Below are 22917 nucleotides of genomic sequence, written 5' to 3'. Positions count from 1 at the left end.
AGAGGACAGGGATTGGGCTTCGATACCGAGCAACCCAAGGTTTCTGGACTCCAGTTTCTTCATCTGTAAAATGAGGGAACTTAGAAAGCGCTTCTGGATACTACCTGCTCCCAAACCTGATTCTTTTTCCGGACAGCAGCAGGTTGAGCGGGCCCTTCTAACATGGCTGCACTGTCCAATATGGTAGCCACTAGCCACATGGGACTATTGAGTACTTCAAATGTGGCAGGTCTGAGCTAAAATATGCTCTATGGATTGAATTCTGAAGACATTAAGTGAAAAAAAAATGTAATATATTTCATTAATAATTTTTATACCGACCATATGTTGAAATAATATTTTGGATTTTTTGGGTTCCGTGAAACATACTAAAACTAGTATCACCTGTTTCTTTTACTCTCTTATGTGGCTACTAGGAAATTTTGAATTACATCTGTGATCCCATTATACTTTTATTGGACAGCTTTGCTGTAGAGTTAGCCTTGAGCATTAAGTGAAGGCCAGGGGAACTGTGAGATGAAATGACACCAGGAGAGCATCAGAATGGAACATTACCATTCCCTGCTTCTTCACCATTAAGACTTGGGGCTTACTGTTTCCACAGGCACTTATAACCTGTTTTTGCCGTTTCCTTTGAACTAAATATATAAAGTGATGATTCAGTCTACTTCATAAAGATGATCACAATCTTTTTTTAAAACTTACACCTGCATTTATAGGAGCAACTAAAATGAACTTGCACAGAAGAACTACGTTTTATTGTTATCCAACCAGAAACTTTCCCACTAATTTTTGTGATGTGTATCAATTTATTTAATGTATTTTAAATGATCAGAGTAGAGTCATTTCTAGAGAGCTTATTTACTTAGAGATACAACAGGCTATGAACAAACAGTAAAATATTTATACGATTCAGGTAAATTAAGAATCTCAATCAAGAAAACTCAAGTGTTGGGGCGCCTGGGGGGCTCAGTCGTTAAGCGTCTGCCTTCAGCTCAGGTCATGATCCCATGGTGCTGGGATCGAGCCCCGCATCGGGCTCCCTGCTCGGCGGGAAGCCTGATTCTCCCTCTCCCACTCCCCCTGCTTGTGTTCCCTCTCTCGCTGTGTCTCTCTCTGTCAAATAAATAAATAAAATCTTAAAAAAAAAAAAGAAAACTCAAGTGTTCTTCTCAGAACATATTCTTGGACTGCCCACTTCTTCAGTGAGGTGTTCTTAAACAAAGGCATATGTCTCACTGCCTGCAAAATAAACTACCAACTATTTAAAGTCAATAAAACTAGCAATAGTCCCTAACTCTGCAATCCAGAGCCAACTAAAGGCAAACCCATTTCAGACTGCGCTTAAAGTATGGCCAGTTACTATGTCAAGTATTTTCAACTATATAAACACAGAACAGAATCCAGCATAAAATGCATGTCCTTTGGTGAAATTACTTTTTCAAATTCTACAATCTATTTATGACCATTATAAAATTATGCTGGAATTAAAGATCATGATTTTCTCATATTTTCAATTTCTATCCACCCTACCATAATTTAAAAAAATTTTCAAACTTATATAATTACCACCTCTTTTTAGGGGGAAAGAAAAAGTATCAATTTCAAAATATGACCATTAGAGAAATATCCATTCAAACACACAAAGGCTACTCTTTCTGAGTCTCATTATCAATCAATGACTATTCTGGACACATAACAAATTATTGTCTGTTTTTCTGAATACAGTCTCTAGAACTGAGAAGATAAAATATTTCCTTGATAGATACTTCAAAATAAAAACAAAATCAATGTCCAGATTTAAGATGACCAATCTTGAACGATGCTTTTGACTACTCTTAAAGACAATCAAGGGGGCGCCTGGGTGGCTCAGTCATTAAGCGTCTGCCTTCGGCTCAGGTCATGGTCCCGGGGTCCTGGGATCGAGCCCTGCATCGGGCTCCCTGCTCCGCGGGAAGCCTGCTTCTCCCTCTCCCACTCCCCCTGCTTGTGTTCCCTCTCTCGCTGTGTCTTTCTCTGTCAAATAAATAAAATCTTAAAAAAAAAAAAAGACAATCAAGGGTTCAAAAAGAAAGAATGCAGAAAATAAAACCAAGAGTAGTTGTAGAGGAACCCTGATATTTTAGACGTTTCCTTAAGATAGAACCATGTACCATATATAAAACTCTTAGGACATATATATATTTTAAAGATTTTATTTATTTGACAAAGAGAGAGACACAGCGAGAGAGGGAACACAAGCAGGGGGAGTGGGAGAGGGAGAAGCAGGCTTCCCGCGGAGCAGGGAGCCCGATGCCGGGCTGGATCCCAGGACCCTGGGACCATGACCTGAGCAGAAGGCAGACGCTTAACGACTGAGCCACCCAGGCGCCCTGTCTTAGGACATATATTAAATACATCTTTGGGTGCTCTTAAATACCTACTATAAAACATCAAACACTCACTAATGTGAACAATTATATCTACTCTGCTCAGGACTCTAGGGTTTTCCCACATCTTTATTTCATTACATACTTTCTGATAAGTGTCTCCATTTGGCCACTCTTAGAGTAACTGAATAAAAAAACAGATAAGGAATTAAGACAAATTTTAAAATGGCAGTTCCATTTTTACTCATGTAAATATATTAAGGTTTATTTTTCTCTTTTCCACAGATTGTTCCATTCTGTTTTAATAACACAGTTGTTTATGAACATATCTGAAAGGCTTGTAGCTGTGAAAAAAAGCTGAACATGGTAGACAAATCTAGCTCAAAAGAGGTTCTCTGTATCATGCTCTTTTCTAAAAACCTCAAAGCTTGTTTTATCTGCTCTTCCTTTCAAAGAACAAGCGCCACAGGGTTGCTTTAGGGAAGTCTCTAGATCAAATGAAAGATAGTTTACCAACAGGGAGAGTAAACTGACTTGAGCACGCCCTGCTCAAGTGCCCTGCCATGACTTTCCAAAGAGCCACTGGAATTCTCTATTTTTCCATCACCCTGATCGGAAGGGTTTCCCAGGAACACAAGTCTAAACCATTTGGGTACAAATGGTACAGCGAAGTCTCAGCCCTTGGATGTTCCTGCCATAAAAATAAAAAAGCATTCCCCATCTCCTCCTCCATTCTTAAAGATGTGCTTCCTGTGTGGTTAGCCAACAGATAAGAAGTGGGCAAATCCCAAAAACCTACTCTAATTGCTCATGGAGAATCTTCCCTTTGGTTTGATTCAGAATGTTTATTAATCTACCCATTTTCCTCTACATCCCTTGTACTGTATTCCCTGCACATTCCAGAATGGCAGCTGTTTTCCACCCAATATCCTCTCCCCTCCTTGTTCCATAAGAGAAGAATCTAGCATGTATTCCTGGTGGCGATATTCCAGCTAATACATTACATGTACCAGCCTCCCTTGCAGTTAGGTGCTACCACCTGGCTAATGGGATGAAGCAGATACTGATAAGGACTTCAGCAAAGGCTCCTAAACGTAACTGAACCACCGTCATCAATGGCTTTCCCCATTTTAGGAACATCTAAAAATACCCCCATTGCCAAGAAAATGAAGTTCGAACTCATCAAAGCATCTAAAGCTGTTAATCTCCTACCATCCCCACACCATCTTTCCCACCCACATTCCTAAGGCTTCCTCTTTTAAACCTCTACACCTTCACTATTCCTTCTGTCTGGAAATCCTTACCATGCCCCAGAGTTAACCCCCGCTCATCTTTGAAACCCAGTTTAAATACCGCCTGCCTCTGCTATGAAGACTTTGTACGTTCCTCTGCTGGAGCCTTCAGCATACGGGGCCTAATTCCTTCTGCATCTCTTTCTTCCCCTACCAGGCTGCAAAATCCTTCAAGGCACAAGCTCAGTTACTTCTTTGTTTACTCACAGCCCCACAAAGATTACAGTGCTCCTGTCACCACTGAAACACAGAAGGCATCCAGTACATGCCCATAAAATGAATGATGTTTTCAAACTTTCAAGAGAAAAGGGGAGGAAAGTGCAGTACAATAAATTGATGATGATAAAAACGCGTAACTCCAAACTGGTATCAGTATCACAGAACTCAATTACAAACGCCCTGAGAAAATTTGGAATAGGGACAAAACACATGAACACTTAATTCAAATATCCAATTAAACATCCCGCATTAAACCTTCCCCTCATCTGCTAGAAGAATCAATCAATAGGCTTGGGTTTGTGTTCAGTGCTCCACTTCTGAGATGAATGAGCAAGCAAGCAATGAGGTTATGTGTCAGAATTTCTAAAAAGCATCAATAATTTAACAACGGTAATAAGCCCGTAGAATAATATTTTAACCAATGTCTTTTTTTTTTCCCCCTCCGGGGGGGGAAAATTATGCTAAAATTTCTTTCTAATCTCCTAATCAGCTATTTATAAAATCAATAAATACAACTAAAAACACATACACGTTAAGAAATACTCCCAAAAAACTGAATACTTCCCATCGGTGCCCTTACAACATGACAAAAATTTCACGATAAAAGTCACTGTGATAAAAATTTAATCTTTGAGTCCAGTTCACAGAGTGATGTGAAATATTCAAACTGCAAATACAGACAAGGAAAGAAATCGGCTGGAAACAAAGCGCTTCCTATCTTGCTCATTGAGGTATGTCCTCCCTGCCCCCCAATATTCATTATCTTTGTCCCAGCTATCTCGAATGGCCATGCTGATAAATTACTCAGTTCCTAGTTCCTGGGACTTGCACTGTCTTAAGAACATCTCTATCCAGCAGCCTCGCTCCTACTGTTTGGGCCTTCCCGTCATGTGGCCACCCTTTGAGGACTCCCTCCTCTCATACTTCACTGAACAAGTATGCTGTGACTTCAAAACTGCAATTTTGTCACAAATGTGCTCTTGCAAGTGGAGCCCTTCACATTCCTCAAGCTAACAGCAATATGTAAGCTGCCTTCACATTCCAATGTCCCATCAGTTAGCCAAGAACATTCCCCCACACAAAACAACTGGAGGATTTTAAAATATAGTTCACTGTTACTGGATTTAAATTTTCTGGACTTTGGGGTGTAAGAGGATTTAGCACTTGACATATAACATTAAAAATAAGCCTGAGAAAAAACACTAGCAAGATACAAGGCTAATCATAATGACCTCAATTAGCTTTTCAATGCCTGTCAAGTTAGTAACATATGGTGGCATTGGCTTCAAGCCCATGAACTTGAATAGTATAATTCTTTTAAAGAATAGAAGTAACAGAACTCAATTTTTGTCTTAAAGGGCCAATTCCAATCCTGGCTCACACTAAAGTAAAAAGTAAATACTAGCTGTAAAAAAGCAAAAAAGCAGCAAACTGAGGAAAGACAATGATAATGAAATTTTCATTTTGATGGCCACTCAATTTAATTCCAATACACAAATCTTATTCAAACAAAATCATTTCTTGCCACCTTCAATTGAAACTGTCCCAATCAGTCTCAGGATTGACGAAGCATTTCACGAATGAGATACTTTTTGCTTGGCCAACTGATTTCTGAAATAAAGAGTTGCAAATGACTGAACATTAAGTTATTGACAGCATTTATGAAACCTTTTCACAATAAAATGTTTCAGAAAAGGCTGAAAAAATAAATCTCATTTAAAAGGCTTTAATTTTCCCTCAACACTTGTAGTGAAGGGTCATTCACAATTTTTTAGATGCAAGTTAATTCAAATGTCAAGAATTAAACACATTAATTCTTTATCACCACAATATAAAATTTCTGGAGTACTCACTGAAAATATTTATCAAATATTTAGTAAATACTAAATGCAGTGGTAGTGATAAAACAGGTATAGTAGGGATGCCTGGGTGGCTCAGTTGGTTAAGCATCTGCCTTTGGCCCAGGTCATGATCCCGAGGTCCTGGGATCAAGCCCCACATGGGGCTCCCTGCTCAGTGGGGAGCCTGCTTCTCCCTCTGTCTGCTGCTTCCCCTGCTTGTGCTCTCTCTGACAAATAAATAAATCTTTAAAAAAATAGGAATATGCTTTTAAAAAGAAAAAGAAACAGTTATAGTAAACTGTGATCACAATCAGTATTAATTTTTCTACCCGACCATTGTTTTTAATTATTTAGCCACTCTAAAGTAGATCCCCGTCCCCAGTTTTTCTTCCACATCATGGTGAATATATAGTTCTCTCCCCCAAATATCTAAGTTTACATTTGTATAGTGACAAGATCAGAGACCTTTCCTGATGTCACATAAAAGATTACCCCACAACTACTTCCACATAGCATTCCCTGATACCCCTTACCCAACTTAATTTTTTCCTAGTCCCCTACTGTGTGCTATTTATTTTGTCTATCCCTCACTATACTGTAAGCTCCCTTAAGGGCAGGAGACTCAGAAATATTTGTTAAATGAAAAAGTGCATTTCCTTTGCTGGCTGTGCCCTTAAGAATCCGTCTCTCTGTGTATGTAAAAAAAAAAAAAAAAAAGCTATTAACTTTTCTATAAAAACTTTAATTTTAAATTGCGAATAAATTTAATATATAAGTATCTGTGAATAAATTACTCTTAGAATGATCAATCTGCAATACTTGCAAGTTTCTATGGGAGTTTCTTAAGAACTCATCGCTTATATTTTCAAATCAATATGCTGCACTGACAAAACTGTATTTGTTTAAACAAGCCATAATAAGCAATTAAGAGCATCAGTATGGGGCGCCTGTGTGGCTCAGTTGGTTAAGCGACTGCCTTCGGCTCAGGTCATGATCCTGGAGTCCTGGGATCGAGTCCCGCATCGGGCTCCCTGCTCAGCGGGGAGTCTGCTTCTCCCTCTGACCCTCCCCCTCTCATGTGCTCTCTCTCATTCTCTCTCTCTCAAATAAATAAATAAAATCTTTAAAAAAAAAAAAAAAAAAAGAGCATCAGTATGGGAAAGATTTGATCTCAAATATCAATTTTCATGATACATTTTAATGTTAGTGTCTGAAAAGTTTGCTAAGATTTCAAAAAATGTGTGTCAGTTTTAAAGGTTCAACCTTCAGGGCGCCTGGGTGGCTCAGTGGGTTAGGTGTCCAACTCCTGATTTCTGCTCAGGTCACGATCTCAGGGTCGTGAGACTGAGCCGCATCGGGCTCTGTGCTGCATGTGGAACCTGCTTAGGATTCTCTCTCCCTCTCCCTATGCCCCTCCCCGCTTGCGTGCTCCCTCCCTCTCTCTCTCAAAAAGTAAAAATAAAAAATAAATAAATAAATAAATAAATAAATAAATAAATAAATAAAGGTTCATCCTTCAAAGTAAATGAGGATACTTTTCTGAAAGATAAAAAAAAAAATCAATAAATATGGTTAAGATAGCACATTGTCTATCTTTATCATGTGTGCCTATAAATTCCATTATAAAATAACTGAGTAGTGTTATGTACAAAAACAGTAATTATGCTTATGAAAATTCATCCAATAGTAACGGCAGATATAAAAAGTTCCTTTTTGGACTAATCAAGCCTTAATAGACAATACTACTTTATTTTTGATTAAAACTAAAACTTAAATTGCCTCATTAATTTTATAGTAATTAAGTACATGCAGACATGGAAACACTGAACGAAGGAGTTTGTGGTCACTGGGGGGTGAGGGGTCAGATCCAAGGTACACAAATATACCACAAGGGTGGGAATAAATCTCTTGTGTTTCTTCCTGCAAAGTTTCTCCACATGGTCAAAATATATTACAGTCATTAAAGGTTTGAAATTTAACAAAGACACAAGAGTAATAATGCATTTCTTCATGTAACACAGATGACTTTTCTTAATATACCAGATCCACCCCTCTTATTCTCGTTAAGTAGTCTTTAAGGCCAAAAAAGTAATTTATCAGTCTCTATCATCTTGGATGACTTCCTAATATTCTTCAAGGAAGACACGATGTGGGTTTTTATGGAAGCAAACTGAGAGCACAGGACAAATTGTTAGATTATCTAAGAAAAAGAATTAGGCCAAGAACAATGTTGTATCAACAAAATTAATCCTCCCCCCCCAGCCAAAAGAGTAACTTTTCTTGCTCCAACAAATTTCTCAGCTAAAAATCATTTGAACCCAGAAAGAAAAAGTAAAGAGAAAGACCATCTGGAAATTCAAAGATACAAACACTGTTTGGGGATCCATCAGTAATAAGACCTTAAGAATTCTAGAATTGGTTATCTACAAAACATGCTTATTGTTCTTTTCCCTTTTCTGAAATATTTATCTTGCTTATGCCTTGCCCCGCTCATTGACCCTATACCAGGATTAGGGTGCCATCTCATTCATTTCTCACTGGATCTACTCTGAGCAGGATGTTTATTCCAAACACGGCTACATAATTACATTCTCCTACTTGAACCCACTTTTTCTGATTGAGTAGGACAAAGATAAATACAAAGTTGGTATTAACAAAAACCCACACAGATTCCTTGGTACTTTGCTTATGAATTCTTCCATGTGTTAATCATTCGTCAACCTCAGTAACACCAATTTTGTGTACTCTCAAATATCCTTAGCCTAATTTTGAAATGGAGATTGAAAACCTCTTACTTTATAATAAACAAACTATGCTGATTTTTCAGAGTATGTTTTAATTAAGCAGATCACTATAAAGTTTTAAGGATGTGATAGCCATCATCTGACTGATAATATAATTCATTTTATTTTAAGAACGATTTCTTCTAGAAATGCTGCATTCTCAAGCAGTCTGCTTTTTGGTTTTCTTGTACTCTGGTGAAGATCATTTCACACCTCCATTTTAAGACCAAAAATCTTTTGCTGGCATTTGAAATCTTCCATTTTGGCCTTGATGGGCAAAACTGGTTTATTCGTTTTTTTAGAAGAGATTTTGCTAAAAACTAAAACTAGCTTGTTTATAGGTCCTTGCCCATAGCTGATAATCAACTAATAGCACAGTGAATAATCAAGCCAGTATACAAACTTGCTCAATATCAGACAAATATGGCAAGCTGCCCATATGCATACATTCAAAATAGGTCTTTCCATTTGTATAAAAACTGCTTATGCTTTAATTTTTCAATGAACACAAATTATCTTAATGTTTTACAAAAAAAGCCAATTGAAATATAAAATATATATATTTAGTGAATAAAATTTTAAAATGTAGTCTAAAAATTTTATCTATAATATGTCATTTTAAAATTTAAATCAAATTTGTTTTTTCGAGAACTGTCAATTTCCTGCACTAATCTTAGCTGGTCAGTTAAGTGCAGTAGTCAATAAGTAAAACATCACATATCTATATGATATTTTTGTTTTTGTTTTTTACCTTTCAACCATGTGTGACTTAAATATATCCATTTTATATCATCATCACATACAGTAGTAACTAACACACGGTGCCTATAAGGTGCCATCATATTATATATATTAATTCATATACTGTTCCAAGCATTTTACATATATATATTTATACACACAGACACACACAAATGTATCCCCATTTTACAAAGAAAAAAACTGAGGTATGGAGCTAGCCCACAGTCAACAGCTCAAAAGGGACAGAGCCAAGATTTAAGCCCAAGCAATCCTGCCCTCGTCCAGGATCTTGATCAGTGTGATATGCTACCTTCCCTGAACATGTGAGAATCTAAAAGATCACATGTTGCCTGCCTAACATCACACTGGTATCGTAATGAATATTGTAAGTGTGGTAACAATTCCACTACTTTCCATAGGAGCTGGGTTTTTAAAAACCTCTTATCTTCCCCATTTCAAGCACTACCTTCTTTCATAAATACTATAATTCTAGCAAAGTTCAAGCTAAATACTGTACTATAGGTTTCTTAAAAAATGTAGCCAAACTAGGGCCCCTGGGTGGCTCAGTTGGTTAAGCGACTGCCTTCGGCTCAGGTCATGATCCTGGAGTCCCGGGATCGAGTCCCGCATCGGGCCCCCTGCTCGGCAGGGAGTCTGCTTCTCCCTCTGACCCTCCTCCCTCTCATGCTCTCTGTCTCTCATTCTCTCTGTCTCAAATAAATAAATAAAATCTTTAAAAAAAAAAAAAATGTAGCCAAACTAAATGTAAGCTCCTTACTGCAGCTAAAATTTCATACATGTGAACCTGAGTCCTCTGTCTCCACCCACTTGCAACAGTCAGCTAACTAATCTATCAAGCATCACACATTTTCATAGAACTATTTATTGATGAACATGTCCGAGGATTTTTTTTTTAAATGAATTACAGTTGACCCTTGAACGAGGGTCTGAACTGTGTGGGTCCACTTATTAGACTTTTTCTGTCAAATACAGTAGAGTACTGTCAATGTACTTTCTCTTCCTTATGATTTGCCTAATAGTATCTTTTCTGTAGCTTCCTTTCTTGTAAGAATACAGTACATAATGCACATAACGTACAAACTACGTGTCAACCAACTATACTATTGGTAAGACTTCCACATTACAAGTACTTAGACCAACACAATCAGTGTTAGTATTGTACCTTATTTCTATTTTTTTTTTTTAAGATTTTTAAATTTATTTTTTAGAGAGCGAGTGAGAGAGAAACAGCATGAGAGGGGAGAGGGTCAGAGGGAGAAGCAGGCTCCCCGCCGAGCCGGGAGCCCGATGTGGGACTCGATCCCAGGACCCCGGGATCATGACCCGAGCCGAAGGCAGACGCTTAACCATCTGAGCCACCCAGGCGCCCCTGTACCTTATTTCTAAAGCAGTCATTCCAACCCTATTTCTGGTGGACTTCTCCTTCTAAAAAGGTACCAGTAATGCCTATCTATTAATCAGGATTACTCTGAAGAGGAAAAAACACAGTATTTTTTTCAAAGAAAAATACTAGTGTCCTCACGGAAATGGTTATTTCTTAAGCTATCCATATTACACTGAAGAAATAGTTACATAACATTTTCCCCTTCACTATGGTTTTCATTTGCAAATTCAATTTGAGGGCTTAGGTACTGCTGGCTTTATTTTTTTTAAGAATAACAATAACATATTAAGAAATAAACATTCTGATTAAACTTGCTACTCAGTCAGGGGGCATGCTTATTCCTTCACCTGAACTTCCTCTGCCTGCCACCCCTCCAGCTCCCCCCAGCCCCTCCTCATGACGGTGTCTCTGTATATTGGCTCTGAGACACAGGGTGACAGCATGTCCAAAGATTTGCAGGAGGCGGTATTTAGCATCAATCCCCACTCCATACATTTGTATCTGGGAGCCCACTGTGAGAAGGAAACCATTTTACAATAAAGTGGAACACAGAGACATAGAAACTACCAGCAAAAAAACAAAACATAACATTTTATTTTCCCACCCTCCTCCCAGTGGCCCAGTGAATCACTTTTCTCCTCATGTACTCACTCCCTCAGTCAAGTTCCTACTGAGGGCATGGTAGCAGGTAGCAGAGCCCTTAGATCTTGCTTTCGGCCCCTTCCCCCTCAACTCCTATTCTGAAGCCCCAACTCAGAGTGTACCCTGCCCCTCGCTTCCTGTCTCAGCTTCAGCTTCTGTCACAGTTCATGAACATAAACTTATAATGATTTGTTTCTTGTCTGTCTTCCGAACAGACTGGAAGCTTCATGAACGAAAAAACGGTCCCAGTATTTTCAGAGCTGTGGACAGGGTTTGGCCCAAAAAGAGAATCAATAGAACTGTCCGAAATGAATAGATGGAGAGTTTAAGAAAATCAAACCCCACATTTGCTCCACGCATGCCCTCGGGGGGGGTGTGTGTGTGTGTGGTGTGTGTGGTGTGTGTGGTGTGTGTGTGTGTGTGTGTGTGTGTCTGGGAGGGGAAAGGTTGGGAGAGGTCTGTAAATCCTGTAAACACAAAGACTTACACTCCCTTCCCCAGACCTGGGGTACAACCCTGGCTGGAAATGAACTACCAGGAAATTCTCTAGGATTACCTCATCTCATTGTTCCTTTATTCCTTAAATATAGATGTCTACACTGTACGGCTTTTACTCAGTAAACCACTTAATCTGTACTTTCCTCTTGGTCTTTAACACTTTCTATTTCCTATTTAGTCTGCAAACTTCCTGTGAGCAGGGGAATGCAGTCAAATTAAACCTTCCAACCTGGAACTTTACGTTTAAAGTACGTTCATAAAAAAAAAAAAAAGTACGATCATAAGGTTTATTTTTGCGTTTTTAATTGACATAATTAAGCAGAGATTAAAGGAGGACTATATTAAAGATGCTTTGTAAGTCTCTTAAGGTAATATATGTCCCCACCCAGATCCAATTTGCAGGAACGGAATGTACATTTCTACTGAATTTTATTGCACTTCTTCAGTGACAATTTAGTGACCACATGAAAGGCATATAATAGCTATGCTTCTGGAATGGAATGACTGACAACCTTCATCTTCATACAAATATCTATACAGAAGTCTCCAGTATGCCATAAACAGTAACATAAAAATAAGGAGCCTCCAGCAACAAGGAGAAAGCCATATCCACAGGATAACCTGTTTTCCTTCAGACCATTATTCAGTGGACCACATTATTTCTTTTGTATTGTTTTCAATCAGTCATTCCCAACTTAACCTTGTAATCTATTTAGTTGCGAGTTCCTTTTGCCTTCCCCAATCAGAACCAGGGGTCATTATTCAATCTGGAATACTTCTCTGCGGTACTAACAGCCTCCCAAGTGCCATCAGGCGTCTCTGCTGGTTAGGGTGACAAGAGAGAAGCTTTTGTGCCATGTTGGTTGTCATGACTTCCCGTTGATTAGCAAGAAACAGTGACTCCTTATAGATCACAATCAAATCTGGGCTCCACGATTCTGCATACAAATGTCTACTTTTTGGGCAGTACTAGTCAGTATGAGTAGGTATCTATAACCTGTGAATTAGCACCATCATCAAAGCAAATCAATGTTTCTAGGTTAAACCCCCCTGTTTAGGTTAAACCCCTCAAAACAGTAAACTCAAATTTAAAGAAGCAAGTTTAAATAAATGTTAGAGCCCTTTAATTTCATACTCTATCAATACACCAGGCAAATTCATCAACTCAGGTAATAACCCCAAAAGTGGAGGCCCCATTATCACTGCCCTTATTCATTTTTTAGAGCCACCTGCAGTGGACCTATTCTCTAAGCCCTACAAAAGACACTCAACTCGTAATTACATCTTTTAGTGGACACAGACATAGCTGAATTAATCCCCCTCAAACCTCATTAGAGTGAATTGCTTATCCTTCCTTCCACCAATGCTTTGCAAAATGGACTAATGTGCATTTCACCTCCACTCTTTGAAGGAAGTGGCAATAACAAGTAAAAATGTCCGAAAGAATGGCAGAAAGCAAAGAAATGCACACAGGCCAAAAAATAAATCTGAGCCGTATTTGCCTACATGATGCCTCTTTTTATACAGGAAAAAAAAAAAACAGTGATCAAAAAAGTTAAATATTTACATTTTTGCAAAAACTTCAAATATAAAGGTTATGATATGCTTTTAATTACTTTGTGTATTTCTTAGTGTGTAGGAAGACAATCAGGAAAATAAAGGAAATACTTGTAGGAATAAATTTAAGTGACTGGAGGATAAAAGAATCCCCTTAATTAAATGCATTTTTTAAAAATATGGAAAACTAAATGCTTTGCCTCTTGCATCAATCTGTCTTAACCAGTCTCAGGGTGATTTCTGAGCCGCTTATAGGTAAAAGAAGGGAAAAAAGTTCAATGACCTTGCAAATTAGGGACTAAAAAACTGCATAGCCTCGGTGTAATTACAGAAAAACACTGGTATGGGAATTGCTTTTTTGGAAAAGGAGGAAAAAAAATTGGAAAAACTGGGAGAGATTGCAAATGGGAAGATACCAATGGAAACCCAAAGGATGCGAAATACAAGCTCTTCTGCCCCAAGTGTCACGCAAACAACTTCTTAGCATCTTTAGGTAAAAAGAAAGAGTCGTTTTGTACAGGCGTTAGCTGAATGTTCGAGAGTTGGATGAATGGGGAAGACTTGTTATACACCTAGCGGTGGGTGGATTTCACCAGGCTGCAGCCTCCACACCGCTTTTCTTTGCTGCACTGCAGAGGCGCCATCTTCTCCGTCTTAATCTTCACTCAATTCAAGCCTTTTATCTGCACCCTAAAAAAAAGACCCTGAGCACCCTCCCCAGCAGCTCGCGCCCCTAGGGGGGCCAAACCAGACGGCCCCGCGCTGCCAGGGAAGAGGCCGCGCCTTAATCAGACAAACGCCTCCTTTGATGCACAGGAAGGGAGAGCTCGTGCCTCCCCACCACCCGCCACTGCCCTTACCAGACGCACACCCCACTGTCCGCATATTTCTCCCCAAGGACTTTCCAGCCCAGCACAGAATTTGCAAGCCTCGAAGGTGATGGGGGGTGGTTGTAAAGGGGCCCCAAGGCTCCGCCACAGCGGCCCCAGCAGCGCCCCAGCCCCCTCCGGGACAGACGCGCACCGCCGGGAAGGGAGTCGGGCGGGAGCCGCGGTGGCGCACAGACCAAGGCGGCTGGCTCAGCCACCGCGCCCCGGGCTGGCTGGGGCGGGGTGTCGCGGCTTTTGTTCCCGGGAACCTTCTCCCTCTCCGGAAGAAGCTAAAGGTGCGGAGCGAACGCTAGGGCCGTCCAGGCTTGGGGAAGGTGCGAGGTGGCCGTGGGTCTCCTACCCCTCCCATCTCTCTCAACTTACACAAAAGGGAGACGCAAAATGTACAAAGTTTGCCTGCGGAAGGTGGTGCGTGACCCCGATGGGGTCGCACTGAGGTGGCCGCAGCGAGCAGCCGACAAAGGGAAGAAGCAGGAGGTCCGGGAGGGAACGGGTGGTGGGGTTGAGAAGGGAAGGTGAAACGGGGCGGAAAAGGCAAAGGGAAGGGGGGTGCTTCCCGAGCTGTTCCGACTCCTCCTCCCCAGGGCCCCAGAGAAGGAAGGGCAGCGACAGGATCCAGGGACGCTGCGTTTTCGGTTTTCCCCACGTGCTCCGTCCCCCTTCCCCCCATCTGGAAGTCTCTCGCCTCTCCCGGCCCCCGCCCGCGAGGCAAGGGACTGAGTCAGGGTCCTAGCTCAGGATCGCCTCCACCCCTCCTCGGCCCCAACCGGCGCGGACCGGGGAGCCCGACGCCTCGCCAGCTCCCTCTCCGCCGGCCGGAGCGCGCGTCCCCGGGGCAGGGCTGGGCCGGAGGCGCTGATGCGCAGGGCGCCTGCAAGCGGGGGCGTGGGACGTGGAGGGAAGACGGGTTCCCTGGACTGCCCCGGGCTTCTTCGGATTAAAGACTTGGGGGAATCGGGTTCCCACCGTATTCCGCCCCCACCCGCCCCCAATTCCGAGGCGCGGCACCCACCTCCAACGCCCGAGCCGTCCAGGAGGCCAGTAGGAGCAGTGCCAAAGCGGGCAGCATCGCGACCCTGCGCGGGGCGCCGAGTGCACTGCTGTGCGAGTGGGATCCGCCGCGCCCTTGCTCTGCCGGAGCCGCCGCCGCCGCCGCCGTCTCCGGTGGCCCCGCGCTCGCGCCGCTCCGGCTGCTCTCTCCTGCCGCTGCCGAGGAAACTGACGGAGCAGGAGCGCGGCGGCTGAGCTCGGAGCCGGGAGAGTCAGCTGATCCAGCCCACCCCATTCGGCACCCGAGAGAGACCCCTAGCGGAGCCGCCGGGGAGCTGCGTGCGCTCGGGCCGGAAGGGGCCCGCGCCGCCGGCGCCCACAGGTGCAGCGTCCTCGCCTCCTCCGCGCCCTGCGCGCCGCCCCGGCCGCCGGCCCCCCGGGCTCCGCAACGAAAGGGAGAGTCTGGAGCCGGGAGCGGGACGGTGCAGGATCAGGGAAAGGTGAGTCGTAGGACGTTTGGGCTCCAGAAAAGTCGGGAGCTCTCCCCGCTCGTCCCCGTGAGCTTGACTCATCCGACCCCGCAGGCCTCTCTGGGATGTCGTGTAAAGGGCTGCTGCTGGGGTGCGTTTTTATCCGCATTTCGTTTTTTGCTTTGGTTTGGTGGGGGGAGGCGTTTCTGGAAGAGAATAGGAACAAGACAAGCTTAAAGGAAATAGAATTTCTTTGCTTGTTGAGAGAGTAAAAGCCTCATTTTTTTTTTTTTTTCGTCAAAAACATCCAGGAGCAACCTGGAATGTCTATCTTTAGAACGAACCAAAGGAGAAAGGCACCGGACCTGGCAGAGAAGGGGGCGACCTATTTACTTCTCCTTGAAGGAAGGGTTTAAAAAAAAAAAAAGTTTTGCTTATTTGTTGGGTGCTTTTGGTTTTTGTTTTGGGAAGGGGATGGTCAGCCAGGATTTTTTTTTTTTTTTTTTATCAGGCAGGGTTGTAACATCCATCTGAGATGAGGGTGAAGTGAAAGTTCAGAGGGAAAAGATTTGGAGAGATGATTCCTGTTCGACCTTCATAATTAAGAACTCCTGACCTCGAACTCTGTCCTTGTTCGTCATTGTGTCTGTCCTAAATTACAGAAATGAACCTGCTGGGAACCCACTTTCTCCTAGATTAAACACAACCCATCCAATTCCCCGGCTAGTGTTTAGCTAGGCTAGAATGGTCTAGAAGTGCCCAGCTGTATTCCCTGCTCTTAACCTAAAGGAACTTTAGTCACTAAGCCACCGTCCACTGTGGTGCTAATGGGAGGGAATGAAACCACAGCCTCTGGCCTATTGGGATCAAGGCTCAGCCAGGAAGATGCTGACTTCCCTCCTGAGAAGTCAACATTCGTCTGCCCCTCCCCTAAATGTTGTCTTCTGTCATTCCCCCCTCAAGGCATCCAATCCTGACCCTTGGGCTACTTTTCTCCTTGTTCTTTGAGTGTCATTAACAAATAATAGCAAATACTTGTTATAGGGTAATATCTGTTTACATGCTTTATGTTCTATACTTCCTACAAAAGCCAGTGAGGCCCTTCCTATTATTCCTGATTATAAGATAGGAAGCTGAAGCTAAGCAAATCCTAACAGCAAATAACAACACACATTTATCCACCAAGCCAATTCCCTCCATCCTAGGTTTGTCTGAACAATTGAAGGCATCTGAATGCAAAAAGGAGTATAACTCCAAGATGGGGAGGGAGCAGGGCCAGCTACAAATTGTGCAGGGTCCACTGCAAAATGAAAAGGTGGCACCCTTTGTTCTAAAATTAAATATTTTATTTTTTAAAAGATTTATTTGACAGAAAGAGAGAGAGGAGAGAGAGAGCACAAGCAGGGGGATTGGGAGAGGAAGAAGCAGACTCCCTGCTGAACAGGGAGCCCTGTGCTGGGCTGGACCCACTGAGCCACCCAGGCACCCCCAAAATTAAATATTTTAAGGTGGCAACAGCAGAATGTTAAACCAATCATGGGACTCCTTCTGAGCACTGGGCCCTGTGTCATGCAGAATGCATGCCCAGGAAGCAATTTTTAAGAGTAAGGGACTTCTATTAAGCACAAATTAAAAAACAGGTGAAGTTATAATCTATAAAAATAAAAGTTCTTAGATTTAGCATTTTATCTTTCCCCTGTTGAAATTCACAGCACTCACACATTCCTTGGACAAGATGTTCCCCAAGAAAAGATGATTAGCTCCTGACTGTGTCAGAATGATGGACATTCTTTACATTTTCTCCTGTTCTTTCATCACTCCGAGATGCTGATGGCTTTTACTTTTCTTTTTTTGTTGTTTTTAAAGATTTTATTTATTTATTTGACAGAGAGAGAGATAGCGAGAGCAGGAACACAAGCAGGGGGAGTGGGAGAGGGAGAAGCAGGCTTCCTGCCGAGCAGGGAACCCGATGTGGGACTCAATCCCAGGACCCTGGGATCATGACCTGAGCCGAAAGCAGACGCTTAACGACTGAGCCACCCAGGCGCCCGGCTTTTACTTTTCAACCACTATCTCTGTTCTGCATTTAATGCCATTTCCTGCCCTGAGGTGTCTTCTGGGTCCCCTGAGCCAGAAATACAAGAACATCCCTAGCCAGAAGAACACTGCAGAACTGTGGATGGGAATGACCGCCCATTGGCAGGACACTCCACCCCAGCATTCCTAGTAGAGGCTTCAATGCCTCAGTTTGTGAGAGGCTCGCTAGCTCTTCAGACAATGCATTCTGTCTTTGGGCTGTAGGATTACTAGAAAGTTCTTGCCCCATTGAAAGCCCATATTCCTTTCCTTTAACCTCCCGCTTAGGCGTACAAAAAGGACCAAGCAACTAGTCTTTTCCACACCAGAGAAATTTATTTTCTCACAATCCTGGAATCTAAAAGGCCACAATCAAGCTGTCGGTAGCGTTGGTTTTCCCTGTGATGGCACTGTGATATGCCTGAGAGTTTCACATGCCTCTTAACCGTCTTCCTTTCTGGAACTTCATGCCTATTCCTCCTTGTAGACCAGAAGTAGATCTTGAGTTGTATTCTGTCTCATCTCTCTTGACCTTCTCAACGGCGAAAGGGCATTATTACTTCCTTGTCTTCACTGCAGCGTTCAATATCTACAGAACTCGAACCTGTAAATAGCATTCAAGCTTTTCATCATAAAGTATTTTCTCCCAATGATGAGTGCAGTTTTTCACATAGTAAGATATTTTTTTTCTTTCTAACGAATAGACATAAAGAAGCTTTTAAATGAATAATTAGCACTTAACTTACCTGCACTTGACTACACCTGTGTAACAGACCTGCCTGTTGGCAGAGGATGAGACATTTCACCTGTCCTTTTTCTTCAGTTACTACTTCATTCATGGGCCTTTACTTCACTATGGCATCCACACAAATCATACTTAGGATTGTCCTTTCAGTTCACCTCTTTAAGGAGAGAGGAGTTCTAGAGTCTTTGATAAGTAACTCAACTTTCAAAATCCTAGCGAAGACGATAGCCAGTTCATCTATCTTCAAACAATGCAGTACTTTTAAAATGAGTTCTTCTCTGCAATCACTTACACAAAACTACTTCAGAGGCAGGCGTCAGGTTCCAGTAAGTCATACTTTACAAATGGACTTGGTGTAATTCAGTAGTAACTCAATGGGACAACAAAATCAAGTGTTTAACTGGGCACCATTATTGGCTCTGACTTGCATAACTTGTTTGAAGAATGGTGGTAATTCCGAATTTCCCACAAGGACTAATTTAACAGAATATTGCCTTATCTTATTGAATAAAAAGGGGAAAAAACAAGAAAGAATAGGCCGTGCATGCCAATCTGAGAGATAGGGAGTGTAGAAAGTCAATCCAGTAGCAGGAAGATTTAATGGAGACTGTACAAAAATAACACCGATTTGTTTCTTCAGAGAATTTTAATAGGGCAGCAATATGCAAGGGTGGAAAAGGGCTCAGACTTTGAGAAGTCTTGACGACTACCCATCAGTAATAGTTATGGGAACCAGCAGAGCCTCCCTCGCTGAACATCCTCCCTCATCAGGTGGTATAGTGCCCAACTCAGTGCCTAACACAGTGCCTGACTGACAATAGAAATCAGTTCTCTTTTCTTGAGAGAACAGGAATTCACATTAGCTGTCACTTAGTGACCAGGATAGTCCTACTTTGACCTTGCATCGACCTTGCCAGGGGCTGTCAGTTAGCACAGTAGCTGTCAACCCAGTGTTACTTAGGTGGGTCCCTAAGTAATATGTTGCCAATAAAAGTCCCAAATTTGTGAATGATTTACTTTAAAAAAAAAAATAAATGAGAGCAGATTCAAGGTGACTTTTTTATCAGCCTACTCATTTGTATTCCAATATGCTTTCTTGAGTGGGAGAGAAAGGGATGGAGCTGTAGAATTAAGTGATACGCGAAGAACTGGGCAAAACTTTGACCGCTCCCGAGGGCATGTCACAGGTATGTGAAAGATATGCATCCTGTTTGCAGATGGAAAGGACTGGAAAGGCTGCCTGCCAGAGGCACTGAGAATCTTTCACAGGGCTGGTCCCTCCTGCAGAATGGAGGATCATGCCACGTGGTGAAGAGGAGTCACTCCCAGAGCAGCTGCCAGAAGCCCCAGCTTGCCATGGCCTGGGGCCATTGCCAACACTCTGCAGGGTGACAGACTTTGAGGCTGAGGGATGTTCTGCTGTAAGGTAATGAGGCCCTCTTTGTCTCCACACTAATCATACTTAGGATTGTCCTTTCAGTTCACCTCTTTAAGGAGAGAGGAGTTCTAGAGTCTTTGATAAGTAACTCAACTTTCAAAATCCTAGCGAAGATGATAGTTAGAGAAGTGTTACCTAACCCTAAAATGATTTGGAAGATTCCAGGCAGATATGCTTTAAGTATTCATGAACACCTTTTATAAATAAACAACATCCTGAATGACAAAGCACACAAACTGACTAACAAATAAATAAAAGCTTCATAGGCATTCAGTATATAACTTTTGTCCCTAAGCAAACACCTGACTTTGCTGTATCCACCAGATGTCCCATGTGATATTTATTCCCGTTAAAGTAAATAGAACTCCTGGGAATGAAAGTGTTTAGCATTGGTGGATCAATCAAATATTTGTACACTTCCACTGTGGGAAGGATAAAAACCTGATACATTCACTCCCTTTAAAGAGCTTATGTTTATGGGAGACAAATATCTGGGGAGGAAAAAGGCATAGTGAATGGTGACTATAGTTAACAATACTGCATTGTATACTTGAAAGTTGCTAAGAGAGTAGATCTTAAAAGTTCTCATCACAAAGGGGCGCCTGTGTGGTTCAATTGGTTAAGCATTTGGCTCTTGATATCAGTTCAGGTGTTGGTCTCCGGGTCATGAGCTCACGCTGGGCATGGAGCCTACCTAAAAAAATAAAAAATGTAATTATGGTGGTGATAGATGTTAACTGAACTTACTGTGGTAGTAAGTTTCATTTTGTGTGTGTGTGTGTGTGTATATATATATATATATATATATATATATATGTAGTCTCATTGTATACCTAACACTAATACATTGTTGTATGTTAATTACATCTCAAATTAAAAAAAAAAACAAGCATAGTGCAAAACTTATATCAGTAAGTACAACTTTGTGTAAAGTATTTGTGTGTATGTATATGAATGCCTCAAAAGAAAATTAGAATCATAAGCCTATAGCACTTGAAAGGGTTAATCAGGGACATCAGGAAGAAGGTATTTTTGCAGGGAATTTGATAATAACAATAAAAAGAAAAGAATAGGGAGCAAGAAGGAGGATATTCTAAGGAAGGACCATGTAAATACATCCAGAGTATTCATGATGGGGCTGGTAATTGGGAGTTAGCTGTGGGGGGCACAGTAAATGTTTGAGGAGGTGAGGAATTTAGGTCAGATGGAATGGGCAGCAGTGGGCTAATACTGCTCACGACAGGGTCCTAATCAATCTGACTTACTCTGACATTTCTAGAAAAAGTTCTGTCAGCGGGGAAGGTGTAGGGAAATTTGGAGGGTGAAAAAGTTGGAATTGATTGGGAAAAATAGGGAGAATTGCCAGAAGTGTCAGGTATGACCATGGATAGGATTTGTAAAAAGTTTGTGAAAAGACATGGTAGGACACTTCATTCCTGGTAAGACCGAAGGATTGCTGTGTGCCAGGCTGAGGAATTTACACGCAGGATCTCACTGAAGTCTGTGAGTTGTGTTGGGTTTACCTCCCATGTCACAAATGAGGGGGTGGCCGGGGTTAACGGAACCAGAAAGGGGTGAAGGAGGAAGGATTTGTACCCTGTTCTGTCTCAACTGGACACCATTAATGACTTTTTTTTTTTTTTTTTTTTAGTGAGGGAAATGATACATTTGATTTTTAGTTTGTTTGGAGGTAGGGATCAGAAGTATATACAAAAGGAAGGAAATTGAATATGGTCTGTGGAGACTGAAGGGTGGCGAGTGGGAGATAAATGTTGGCGATGTGATGGGACAGTTGTCTGTGATGACTGACGGCCTGTCCCCAGCAGAGGATCTGAGAACTATTCAGATGAAGTTACCATGATATCACAAAAAGCAGAGATGTCTCGTGTTTACTTGTAACAACCAACTCGTCACTTAGAGATGTGGTATCTGGGAGATGAACCATAAATACTCCTGTGGATACAGTGTGAGAAGGACTTGAGTTATATTTCTGTCTCAAGGTTATTTTCCAATACATGAATGAGGATACTAGAATAAGGATTCTTGAAAAATGGGAAGAATAGCGTCTTTTAGCACAATTTCCGAACTGTGTACTGGGTCAACCTTGTACAGCAGTGTGTTACTAAGTGTTAAATACATATACAGAAATAGTTCTGTCATCAAAGAAGTTTGAGAAATATGCGGTTCAATAAAATTAAGCACATATCTTTATTTAGAATGCCTACCACCCTTTAAAATGCTGCTGTGTGGATTGAATTTTATAGCTCTTTGTACAGCATCCTTCTCTCTCCCCTATTTTTGTTTACTGCATCAACTCCTAGGGCTAGGGTTGCCCCGAGCAAGTTTTAGGGAACTCTGCTTTGAAGGCATTTTAATGGACTCTTGGACTTTTTTTTTTTTAAGACCCTTGCAATAATGAAGGTTTAAAGTGTACATTTTTGTCAAAGCAGATGGGTTCTTTCCACTGAAAGGTGTTTCCACACATGACCTTGAAGATAGATTAATAAAGGACAAAAGTAGAAATAATAGGCTGACAGACATTTTAAAGTAGGGCATAACAGATGCCATAAAAGGCATTCTGAAAGTTTAAAATAGGAGTTATAATGTGTGTTATATGGAAGAGGCCGGTTTAGAGTCTTTGAATATCTATAATACACATATGTGAGTATAGGACTAGCATCTTCCCAGTTCCGGGGGGGGAATTGGACAGAATTCAATTCACATTTGAGCCTGCTTCTCTTTAAATTTCCTCATGTAAAAAGGAGGAAGTATTTGCAGTTTACAAAGATACACCTCAGGATAAAACTTGAGTTCACTGCACTACATTTCATCTTCCCAGATAGGGGCCCTTAAGAAGTGGCCAGGACCTCTCCATCGTTAAGCGAAGACTTCCAGGAAAGAGAATTGAAGGAGACAGCTATTGGATTAATTTTAAGAAGCTTTTGCTGAAATTTCTCATAA

The 22917-nt window shown here is 41.6% G+C and overlaps 1 protein-coding gene across 7 annotated transcripts in view; it reads right to left on the bottom strand.

Moving 5' to 3' along the window:
* The window catches only part of LOC110570121 (amyloid beta precursor protein), a 257792-nt gene extending 242310 nt beyond the window's left edge, over positions 1–15482 (bottom strand). For 6 of the 7 annotated variants that reach the window (XM_021678092.2, XM_021678094.2, XM_021678095.2 and 3 more), the window contains exon 1: positions 15250–15482. In XM_021678092.2, coding sequence (XP_021533767.1) covers positions 15250–15306 — 57 coding nt within the window. In that variant the 5' untranslated portion in view covers positions 15307–15482. The remainder of the gene's footprint in view (positions 1–15249) is intronic. The other variant, XM_021678093.2, reaches the window with a different exon arrangement.
* Positions 15483–22917: the final 7435 nt, after the last annotated feature.

The sequence above is a fragment of the Neomonachus schauinslandi genome, chromosome 1 (genome assembly GCF_002201575.2).
Source record: "Neomonachus schauinslandi chromosome 1, ASM220157v2, whole genome shotgun sequence".
Lineage (NCBI taxonomy): Eukaryota > Metazoa > Chordata > Mammalia > Carnivora > Phocidae > Neomonachus > Neomonachus schauinslandi.
Note: the sequence above shows the minus strand (reverse complement) of the source record. Positions and strands in the feature narration are given on the sequence as shown.